Source organism: Lacerta agilis, chromosome 5, assembly GCF_009819535.1.
Source record: "Lacerta agilis isolate rLacAgi1 chromosome 5, rLacAgi1.pri, whole genome shotgun sequence".
Taxonomy (NCBI): Eukaryota; Metazoa; Chordata; class Lepidosauria; order Squamata; family Lacertidae; genus Lacerta; species Lacerta agilis.
In genome coordinates, this window is record NC_046316.1 from 14,862,705 (window position 1) to 14,875,232 (window position 12,528).

Consider the following 12,528-nt stretch of genomic DNA (forward strand, 5'->3'; position numbering starts at 1 on the left):
CACTAATTTGACACAAAGCTGAGGATGGGGAAGCAGAAGTTGGTGTAGGAAGTACTCACGGAGTAACAGACGATGGGGAGGGGATGGGGGTCAGGGCACAGGAACCCAAGCAGCAGGACCCATCACCAGAGCCAGAGGGGCCCCTGGCTCCACGAACATGGCGGGCTCCGATGCATAGGAAGCAGCAGAAGGGACGCTTTAGAAGGCTGGGGCAGGCAAGGGCCCACAGCCCAGCTCACTAGCTGGCCAGGTGGGGTTCATTAACTCTGGGAGGAGTTGTGTGATTCCTCAAGCCTGAGTAGGCTCAGAACAGGTGAGGGTCACATGCCTCATCAAGCCCAGGTGCTACAATCAAAAAAGGGAAGCAAAACTGAGGTGCTGTTTTTTTGGGGGGGCTACGTTTGTGCAGGGCTGACCTCCAGCTACCCTGACCCCTGGGTCAGCTGACCTTTGTGGTCCCTTCCAATCCTATGAACCTACAAAATATCAATTTACAACACATGGATATTAGCTCAATTAAGTAAACACCCCCCCACACACACTTTTTACACTTGGTGGTTAGAATTAAAGATAGGTGCTGCTGTATAAAGGGATCGATCCCTTTCAGATGCCAGTGGGGGCTGGGAAGAAACTGGAACTAGGGAGTGAATTTTCAATCAACAAATTAGAACAGGGGTGGTGGACTAAATTTGGCGATGTTGCGAGCCTGCCAGGTGAAAAGGCGGCTTGTGGGGCTGCTGCGCACGATCGGCAGCTCCCTACAAGCTGCCTTGTCACCCGGCAACCTCGCAATGTCGCCGCGGAAGCGGCAGCGCTGGCCCAGACAGAGTTTCCATAGGTATACAAGCCACCTTTTCACTCAGAGGGCTCTCAACGTTGCCGCGGAAGTGGCAGCGCCGGCCCAGATGGGGTGTGCACATGCGAAATGTCGCGCGTGCGCACTCGCGTCTGGGCTGGTGCTGCTGCTTCCGCGGCGGCTCGTGTAGCAGGGGCGGGGCAGCCCCATAGCGGTGGGGCAGAGCGGCCTTGCTCCGCAGCTTGCTCAGGGGCCGCCGGCGGGGCGGGCCGGCTCAAGTGTCACCCTCCCTCCTCTGGAACCCAGGGCGGACCGCCTCCTGCCCCCCCCCCAGTGATGCCCCTGGTCAGAGCACACCTGGAATACTGTGTCCAGTTCTTGGCACCACAATTTAAGGATACTGAAAAAGATGGAATGTGTGCAGAGAAGGGCAACCAAGATTATCAAGGGTCTGGAAATCAAGCCATATGAGGAATGGTTGAGGGAGTTGCGTGTGTTTAGCCTGGGAAAGAGGAGACATGGGCTGGGCGATATCAGCTTTTCATATTTTTAACCAATGATTCCTTGCACTCACTTTAATAATTCCTGAGTCATGCCACACCAAATGGTGAATTGGTACTAATTGTGCTGAGTAAGTGTGGTCTTGTTTTTTAACTCGGGGTGAGCTCCCGTTGCTCAGTCCCAGCTCCTGCCCACCTAGCAGTTCGAAAGCACATCAAAGTGCAAGTAGATAAATAGGTACTGCTCCCGTGGGAAGGTAAACAGCATTTCCATGCGCTGCTCTGGTTCACCAGAAGCAGCTTAGTCATGCTGGCCACATGACCTGGAAGCTGTACGCTGGCTCCCTCAGCCAATAAAGCAAGATGAGCGCCGCAACCCCAGAGTCATCTGCGACTAGACCTAATGGTCAGGGGTCCCTTTACCTTTACCTTTTTCCGTCAGTAGTTTGAAAATAGAATGATGTCCCACAGAATGATGGTGCATCTCAAAGGAGAGAGTTCTCAGATGATGGAACTGCAGGATCTGGGGTATTATAATACTTATTTTGTGTTGCAGGGTCAAATAAACAATTTAGGCTAATCACACAGCTTTTTGTTGAATAAGGAACTGGGAACCAACTTCAGTATCATTTATTCATTTTTTAAGACAATGACTTGAAGGTTATCACCTATATTCCAACTACTGAGGTACAGATCTTGTAAAATAAAATAAAAGAAGAATAAGAATCACATTCAACCTTATTAAGCACACTTGGAACCCATTTTGGTCCTGGCTCATGTACTCTAAGGAAAAGAAAATAATGTTTCCAAGTTGTAAGAAATAAAAAAAATATTTCACATTGCAATGTTAAACATCTCTTTTTAATTTTGTGTTGATATTAAACACAAAATTAAAAAGAGATGTTTAACATTGCAATGCAACTGCTCTGAGAAACTGTCTGGAGATTTGGTGAGAAGTGCTATCAGTACGCTCTGTTCTGTTACTCCTTTTCTCCCGTTTCTCCTTTACAATGGAGCCAGATGAGGCAAAGGAAGCACTCAGAAGATGCCTTACATCAGTAATAAGACTAGATATGGGTGAATGAGTTAAAACTCAAGCAGACAGGATGGAGATGTTCATTGTGGGAGACCCAATTGGTATGGGATTTGGCAGTTCCCCTTATTGAGACATTACATCCTCCAAAAAACAACAACAGCCAGAGCATTTGGTTTGGGTGTGATGCAAGTCCCAGCACTTATCTTGGGTTCACAGGTAGTGACAGTAGCCAAAAGTGCCTTTTCCCAGTGTAAATTGGTTTTTCAATTATGACCACCCATACAGGAAGTTAGTAAGAGTAACTTCGAAGCTCATGAACTTTAATGCACTCTATATTCTACTATGAGAAAATTCAATGGTTCAAAATAGCCAGGGGTTAGTAACAGGTCTTCTTTCCGATTCCACCCCCACCCAGTACAATTTTTAAAGTGCTAGTATTAGGAATGGGTGATTGCCTTTCTACTAATTGCAAAAGAGCTCGGAGTTTTCATGGTGTTCTTTTTGAACGTTCAAAAAATTACTGTGAAGTGGCTACCACTGCTATCTCCTCCTCCTCTGCTTGCCTTAAGACAGGGGTCCCCAAACTTAAAACAGGGGTCCCCCCAATCGCCTTCTAAATGTGGCCCGCGGACGGTCTGGGAATCAGCGTGTTTTTGCATGAGTAGAATGTGTGCTTTTATTTAAAATGCATCTCTGGGTTATTTGTGGAGCATAGGAAATAGTTCATTTCCCCCCCCCAAAATATAGTCCAGCCCCCCACAAGGTCTGAGGGACAGTGGACCGGCCCCCTGCTGAAAAGGTTTGCTGACCCTTGCCTTAAGATAAAATATGAACCTTACAAGGGAGGTGGTGGAGGCGACAGCAGTGGAGGTGGGCTTTCCCAAAAGCACATGGAACACAATATTTTTCCACCACAGACTCAGATTTGACTGCAAATCCAAGTATTACTAGTGGGGAAATTTAGCCTGTGTGCCATTAATTGTAGGAACAGATGCATGTATAGTCATATGTGACCCCAGTGGGAATAATGTCTATGGCAGAACCCAGTGACACCTCTCATTTCTTCTCTCTCTCTCTGCATTTGGAAAGGGTTAGGTGGAAGCACTGGCAGAGGCAACAGTAAGCATGCAAACAGTATTGAGCAGAGGCACCTGCTAATAGCACGTGAAACCCTCATTGGTTCTGCTTCCTCCATTGCTAATGCTAACTAAAGGTCAGTATGACTACCTAAGAGACTGCTGATCCCCTCTGCATGCATGCACACGCACACACACACACACACACACACACACACACACACAGTAAGGCTCTCTGGACACCCTCTGCAAAGGCCAAATCGCTAATATGATTTGATTGGCAGGGTAAAGGAGCAGGTTCCTTCGAATTCTATGATTCCATGAGTTTGGCTTTCTACATTAATTTTTGCTCCTACTCAGAGCCAATTTGCATGGTGGGAAACTGGCTGTGGCCATGCAACATTTTCATGGGTTATGAAAAAATCTAGTTGTGTAATACTGCAATTCTATGTCTGTAGGTAGACGGGCATTCATTCAACAGAGCCCCGGTTGATTTCACCTCAAACAGATTGCAGGTAGGCAGCGTGTGTGGCCCTGTGAAGCAGACCTTTATTAGGGACCCATATAATTGGAAATCACTGAAGCCCCAGGATGGTTCTGTGAAGAAGAACTGATACGCAAGAGACTTGCAGCAAGTAGCAAATCGTTTATCTGTATCGTTTTGCCTTGTTAGTAGCCAGCTGAATGACCTCTCTGACTCTGTGTGTGGCAGCCACCTTTTATCAGATGCGCCAAACCATCAACAAAAACTCTGAAGTGATTCCGGCTCCCATTCCTAACCACCACTCAGAGCAGGAAACCGAAAGGGGTAAAATAATAATCAGACCTCCTCCTATTTGCTGCCCTTTCAATTCCAAGAAGATAACATAGATATCCCACTTGACTAAGTAAATGAAATATAATTAAGCTTTATAAATGGGAAGTAATTAATTTCAGCATGAGGTTGATGGAGAAGAACAAGGTTTGAACAACAGGGACAATGTGATGGTCCTCAGTCTAAGACAGCTCTGAATAGGCACACTTTTTATTCCTTTATCTTGAGCTTCCTGAAGGTATTTACTATCCAGCCCCCAGGAAAAAATATTTGCTTTATCCCAAATGATCAATGTTATATGATGCAACAGTGCCCTCAGAAATGCTGCTTTTCTATGGCCAGGAAGAACCAGCTGCACAAGATTTACCAGTAGTATGTGTTACCAGTAGTACAGTACATGTTAAAAGGACGTAGGGGTCTTAATTGACCATAAGCTTAGCATGAGTCAACAGTGTGATGCAGCAGTAAAAAGAAAAGAAAAAGCTAATGTTATTCTAGGCTGCATCAACAGAAGTATAGTGTCCCGATCAAGGGAAGTAATAGCACTAACTTCTCTGTTTTCCCTTGGTCAGAGCACACCTGAAATACTGTGTCCAGTTCTGGGCACCACAATTTAAGGATACTGAAAAAGATGGAATGTGTGCAGAGAAGGGCAACCAAGATTATCAAGGGTCTGGAAATCAAGCCATATGAGGAATGGTTGAGGGAGTTGCGTGTGTTTAGCCTGGAAAAGAGGAGACATGGGCTGGGCGATATCAGCTTTTCAACATTGTGATGTATTGCCAGCCAAACATTGTGATATAGGGATACATTGTGATGCTGGAAAGTAGAGGGAGGAACAAGCTGCATCAGTCCATGTCCCTAAATAAAGTTCACAAAGAGGAGAGGAAAATCCACAGTATTTTAATCACTTTCATGTTTGGCCAGCTCAAACCTCTGAACTCCCCCCCCCCCCAACTCCTTTTTCACTTGGAGTTGCTCTGAATTGCAACATTCATATACAAACAATTATATATTATTATATATTAATATATAATTCATATATTATTATTTCGTGTGTCGCATGCACACGAAAGCTCATACCAAGAACAAACTCAGTTGGTCTCTAAGGTGCTACTGGAAAGAATTTTCTATTTTGTTTCGACTATGGCAGACCAACACGGCTACCCACCTGTATCTGAATTGCAATTTACATGTTGGCCCTGATCTTTTCTTTTCTCGTCTTTTTTTTAAGGTTGAGACCTGTGAAAAGTCTTCTGAGAACCCGTGCTAGCTTAATCAGAACTCTTCCTTTCGAATTCCTCAGACCTTTTGCCTAAGAAACACACATTTTGCTTTGCATCTCTCTTCAGGCAACATTTTGGGTGGCAATTTAAGAACCAGATTATCAATCCATATAAAAGAGCAATATCCATTACAAACTGTTTTAAAGCACAAAAGGCTATTTAAAGTGCTCCATCTCTGTTTATTATATCAAAACAGCTGATTTTAGGTGTGCCACCATGTGAATAAACGATAGGTACAAGCAATTTATGTTTGTTTTCAAGAACCAAGTACCAGCAAATTTTAATGTATTCTATGTTATCATGAAACAAAACACAAAATCCTTGCTGTAATGAAAATATTCATGCTCCAAGCTTGGTGATATACAACACCACATCCTAATTGCTGCTGAGCTTTAATTAACCCAAAGTGAAGAATCATGTTATCATTAAAATGTTGGTTAAGTTTGAGTTACTGCCTCTCTTTAATTTAAATCAGAAAATAGATAATTAAGTTTCCAGATAATCAAATACTTCAGGAGCATGCCAATGTTTTGGAGGGTGCTCCTAAAATTCATTAAAGGCCTCTTTTCTTTATTGATTATTCTACCTCAGCACTTGATACAAATGATAGCCATAGACTCAACACAGGGTTAGCATAGGCATGTTTTCAAGAACCATATGGAAACAGGCTGCCTTGACAATGAAAAATGCTTTGAGCTTTTGCTCCCAGTGGGTTTGCTTCATGTGAACCATGCCCACTGGGGGCATGATTAGCTGCACTGCAAAATGTTGCAAGAATCGTTTGAGATTTTATGTTTAGCAGGTGACATTTTCTGTTCAGATTCATATGAAGCCACGGGGACTGCTCACCACGTTAATAAGCCAAGCACCAAACTTTGCAAACTACTGTAAACCCAGCTAATGGTGAGCACATAAACTCACAAATCAGTTTTATACACTGGCAGGGGTGATTAGAAAAAGGATGAGTAGAAAAGTATCTTATGTATTTTGATACCTCACATCTTCATGCCCCTTCATAATGATGCAAGAATCAGGCCTTTAAAATGATGCTACATGGAAATGAAGTTAAGATGCAACTCAAAGAGTCCAAAAGTCGCCCCCCTTAAAAAAAGAGTAAAATTATAATCCTCATGTAATTGCTGAGATTCACTTGATTATGTGATGAGAATTTAAATATATGGTATATGTATAAATTAGATTGTTATGTAACAATCTGTATCTCACAGTGAAATAATTACTAATACAGAAATTAGACACCTTTTTTTCTTCTTCAAATATGGGCAAACCATCAGAAATGGAAATGTATTTGAAACTTCTTACTAATTTTGAAAAAAACAACAGAGCAGTTTTATCCAAAGTTTGTCACAGTCTGTGTAGGTTGAAGGCTAAATGGAATGAAGAAGTGTGAAATAGATAGAGCTTTATTTTTATTGCAAGTAAGAACATGATTTGAGCTACATATTCAAACTATGCTAGCACTAGCATAGCTAAAATCAGCATGCTACGATCAAACAGCTCAAGCCTAGAAACTATGTGTGGCCAGACAGAGGCAACCCTGACTGCTTATGATCAATAAATCAATAAATAGCATGCAGGATGAGAATGGAAAACAGCTATCCAACTTACCTAAGGGTTATGCAGCCAGCCACTATTGTGGACATGAGCCATTACTGATAACATGTTCAATTCATTGTTTCCTTAGGTTCTAGCCTCAATTTCTCTCCATGAAAATCTGATCGCTCAAAATAGGCACCTCTACCTATTTACCCTACTAGGACAACAGGTTCCTTCCTGGCAACCTATTTTGGGCAACACCTTTCAGTTTGGACACTTCCTTCCTGCTCCCAACACACACATATGGCCTGATGTCCTCACATCTGCCTCTATAGTAACCTGATTATGACACAGCTTTGACATCACACACAATGTTTGCCCCCCTGGATGTGAATATCAGTTGGTCATTTGGCCACCAGACCTACTGTCCTGTTGGGATCAAAGGGTAAGTTGGATGTCTCCAAAAAACAAACAAGTCATAATCTTTGACATCTCCAATGACGTTTCAGATTTGTCCAATGCTTACATATGATTGTGGTGTTGGCTTTGTTTGGTTACGCACTGTTATATTTCTTAATGGTTTAAACTTTTACATTTAAGAAAAAGAAAAGCAAAAAACTGATTTAACTGAATTTCATTAAAAACACAAAAATAGTTTTGATCAAAGCTTTCCAGTATATATCTTGATAGTATCTGTATGTATATTATTAATCAATAAAGTTTATATTCAATAAGTTTATTGTACTAGCTAGAGGGCATTAGTTGTATCTTAATACGAATCAAGAGGTCATAGATTAGTTTAAGAACAGTCACTGAGGAAGTCTTTGGTTGAAATGCATTTGGCTCTTTTAATGAAGTTCGGTTCTAATCATGTTAAGCTGATTTACTGTATTGCACAATCCTGAAATTTTTCACTGCACATATTATATGATGGAGATGACAGATGCAGTTTGTCACTTTTATTGAAGGCACTGTGACTGATGTATAGTAATAAACTCTCTGGCATGCAAGACAACTATTGACATAATTGTTATAAACAATTCCCCACCACCACCATCATAACCCTTCGTTTTTACCATGTGTACAGCTCAGTCACCTGGTTGTAGCTACTCAACAGTTAAATTCCCCTACTTTTGATTAAACTTGTCTGCAAGTTCTTGGAAGTCTGTAAGTGCCCAGCCACAATCAGAACCAACTTCCACTCATGGAAGAGACATTTATACTTAGATAGCTGCATGTTTAAAATTAAACACAAGGCTGATGTTCTGCTTGCAGAAGACCTTGTACAATCTCTTATGCAAGCATGAGATACACTATAGAATTTACTTACTAGAGCATCCAAGTGTTTGCACAACAGCTTGTGTGGCTGTTTTCATTCTGTAGATGATTATTTTGGTCCAGCTCTATTATAGGTACGAAAATGTATGCAATGCAAAGCCTAGAAAATGTCAGTATCCTAAATATGTCTCAGTCAACATAGCTCTCTTCTTTGTGAAATGTACCTATATGAAAATTAAAATAAGCCTGAACTTGAGGTTGGCACTAATTATTCTTTTTTTGTCAGTTTTTATTATTATTCATAATGCAAGCAATGTGTCATGTAATCCCATCCTCCAGTCCTCTGTGTACTTTGACTCTTAAGAAATATAGACAGCTCTAAGAAATAGATCACAAGTGAACATCCCCACTTCACATCAATTCTAAATGCATTTACAGTACATAAAAAAACCCTTAGTATTTGAAGATATCCTGCAATGCTATTGCATGAACACTGAATCATGGTACAGTTGTACCTTGGAAATCGAACAAAATTCACTCCAGAAGTCCGTTCGACTTCCAAAACGTTCGGAAACCAAAGATCCTGCAGCCAATTGGAAGCTGCGGAAGCCCTTTCAGACTTTCAGCTTCCAAAAATAGTTCGCAAACCAGAACCGTCACTTCCAGGTTTGTGGTGTTCAGGAGCCAAAACTAAGCTGTTCAAAAACCAAGGTACAACTGTATTTGGGATTTGGAACAAGGAGCTTCTAGTGCCATTTGAGAGGAAGAAGAAGGCTTACAAATAAATGGTTGTATAAATACTTACTCACAAACAGCAGGGAATGACAAACCGACAAAGGCACTAGAAAGATACTCTGTATACATTTCATTAGCAACTCCTTCCAAGTAGTATTTCTGCCATGTATCCTCCTCAATCTAGAAAGGAGGAGAGAGAGAAAAGGGGGTTGGGAGACACGATTTCAGAATTTGCAACCACATTCTGCAGAAACAAATGGAGGTGATTAAAAATAAATCAATTTTGAGGTAATTAAACATGGTATCTCAGTTATTTGCTTTACCAATTAATTATGTCTGTGAAGTTTCCATTGCATGTTCTCTCTATAATTGTCAGCAAGGAGGAAAATAAAATAATAATAGTAATAGTAATAGTAATAATAATGGCAACTTTTGGAGAACAATGGTCTTAGATTAAAGTAAGCTAAGTCCTATGAATTGCAGGGGGAACTTGGAAAGTTTAGTGAGAAAAATATGTGTCTTGTATACAAAGGCTAGTGCTTTCTCCCAGTAAAATTATATGCATTTCTGACAAACCTGTGTAGGATTGGGCTGCCAGCTATTGATACAGATATATACACAAATTTCCATTTATTTCAGTTTTCTACAACAAGAAAATATTATCTGCCCCCTTTTGGATTACCCATGTATTTATTATTATTTTTTAACAGCAAATTGATGTTGAGTCTTATGAAGGAATGACTAAGCCTTGTAAGCAATGTGTAATTCTGTTTTAATAGTAATAATAATAATAATAGTTATTAATAATATGATTTTATTATTCTAGCCAAAGGCCATGGCAAACCCGCAGCAACAGTACCAGTAAAACAATACAAATCATATATACATAATATTAGCCAACATCCATGATGTAAACAGAGGCTGCCAGAGACACCAACAAACTCCAATCTAGCTTGGTTTCAAACGTCTGAATCAGCACAATAATTTATAGCAGTTTTATCTATCTCCCTTTTCCTGATTTTTTTAAATCCAGTGCAATATGTATATTTTCTAGACCCATCGTATTTTTTGTCATTGCATTTTTTGAAACTGTCCATTTTAAATATTATTTTAATGTTGCATTTTAAATGGCTGTAACCCACCCTGGGACCCTAGGGTGAATGGCAGGCAATAAATTAAGAACAATCAACCAATAATAATCTATATGTTAAGTATATGTATGTGGCATATAAATTCCTTATAATGAAATATGAATGCATGTCTCCAGCAGTAGACAAGCAAAGATATTAAAACACTGGAGCAACTCGGTGAAAGATACCCAAATTAATTCTGTAGCCATTCAGTAATCAATTGAAAACATCCTGAGGCAATGACTTATATCTGACTGTCATGTTCAAGGGCAAGCTACTTCAGAAAAGCATCAATGATAGCCAGTGTGTCTCCACAAAACACAGGACTCTTTCAACGATGATTTCTTACTACAGATACAAATGCATTTCAGGTCATAGAGCTAAACCACTTGTAAAGCGAGCACTGTTTGCTATGGGAAGCAGTTCAACGAATTCAATCAAATGCTTCAACGATCGGGCATGTCCAAATATAGGCGAGAAAATGCTCCCCCCCCCCAACAACTGATTTCCTCCATGATATGCATGTGTGCAACTGGTTACAAAATGGGTCAGACAGCTAGCAATCAAGGAATAGAAGTGCCATATTACCATGCAGAACACAAATCAAAAGAAGGTCCAGGCAATTGTTTTTTTTTTAAAAAAATCCAATAAATAAAAATCCAAGCATTTTCCTCTGAACTGATAATGGATTAGAAGAAGAAGAAGTTTGGATTTGATATCCCGCTTTTCACTACCCAAAGGAGTCTCAAAGCAGCTAACATTCTCCTTTCCCTTCCTCCCCCACAACAAACACTCTGTGAGGTGAGTGGGGCTGAGAGACTTCAAAGAAGTGTGACTAGCCCAAGGTCACCCAGCAGCTGCATGTGGAGGAGCGGAGACGCAAACCTGGTTCCCCAGATTACGAGTCTACCGCTCTTAACCACACCACCACACAGGCTCTTTGATTAGCAACAGAAAATCAGTAATGTACATAAACATCTGCAGAAAAAACCACACAATTTATTCTCTAGTATAGAGACAATTTGGTTTGACCTTTTTAGGTGGCAAAGAATAATAATAATAATAATAATAATAATAATAATAATAATAATAATAATTTATTATTTATAACCCGCCCATCTGGCTGGATTTCCCCAACCACTCTGGGCAGCTTCCAACAAAATATTAAAATACAGTAGTCCATCAAACATTAAAAGCTTCCCTAAACAGGGCTGCCTTCAGATGTCTTCTAAAAGTCTGGTAGTTGTTGTTCTCTTTGACATCTGGTGGGAAGGTGTTCCACAGGGCGGGTGCCACTACCGAGAAGGCCTCTGCCTGGTTCCCTGTAACTTGGAGTCTCACAGTGAGGGAACTGCCAGAAGGCCCTCGGCGCTGGACCTCAGTGAACGATGGGGGTAGATTGCAATCCTATGAACAACCTGATTTAAATCAATGAACTGTAAGGCTGTATTGCCTCACAAACAGGCCAAACCCTACGCCAAAGGATAAATGGACATAAATCTGATATCAGGAATCACAAGACAGAGAAACCAGTAGGAGAACACTTCAATCTCCCAGGACATTCTATAAAAGATCTCAAAGTAGCTGTCTTAATACAAAGAAATTTCAGAAATAGACTGGAAAGAGAAGTGGCTGAATTACAACTAATCACCAAACTTAAAACCACGGAGAAACCTGGTCTGAACAAAGACATTGGATTTTTATCTCATTATACATAGCAAAGCTATCTTTAGCCATCTCACCACTTGCCTTTCCCTGCAAGACTAATTACAGCCGTTAAGAGTCGTCAACAGGTTTTCCACACCTATCAGCTGATCACCCATTCCCACCACCCTTCTGAGCAAGACCCCTCCCCACTCCCTCACTATATTTAAGGATCTGGTGACTTCTGTTTCAGTGTATCTGAAGAAGTGTGCATGCACACGAAAGCTCATACCAGGAACAAACTCAGTTGGTCTCTAAGGTGCTACTAGAAAGAATTTTCGATTTTGTTTTGACTATGGCAGACCAACACGGCTACCCACCTGTAATTGCCTCACAAAGCTAGTTTCATACAGTATTTCTCTTTGGATCATTTCCCAACTTAATTTTTAGTAATTCTAAAACAGTATTTATATAAAGGATGCACACAGTTTACTGATTTTTCTGGTTAAAACCCTGCTGTACTATTTATTTTAGCATGTAGTGGGGAGAGATGTCAATATTATTGTTGCTATTATACAACCTGAATATCCCACTCTTCCTTCAGATATCTCAGAACAGCTTACACCAGGAATATCAAACATGATGCCCTCCACATGATGTTGGACAAAATACCCATGAG

The 12,528-nt window shown here is 40.8% G+C and overlaps 1 protein-coding gene across 14 annotated transcripts in view; it reads right to left on the reverse strand.

The window, feature by feature from the left end:
* LOC117046593 (calcium-activated potassium channel subunit alpha-1) overlaps positions 1-12,528 on the reverse strand; it is a 588,284-nt gene that overhangs the window by 192,859 nt on the left and 382,897 nt on the right. For all 14 annotated transcript variants that reach the window (XM_033148697.1, XM_033148690.1, XM_033148689.1 and 11 more), the window contains exon 15: positions 9,146-9,255. In XM_033148697.1, coding sequence (XP_033004588.1) covers positions 9,146-9,255 — 110 coding nt within the window. The remainder of the gene's footprint in view (positions 1-9,145; positions 9,256-12,528) is intronic.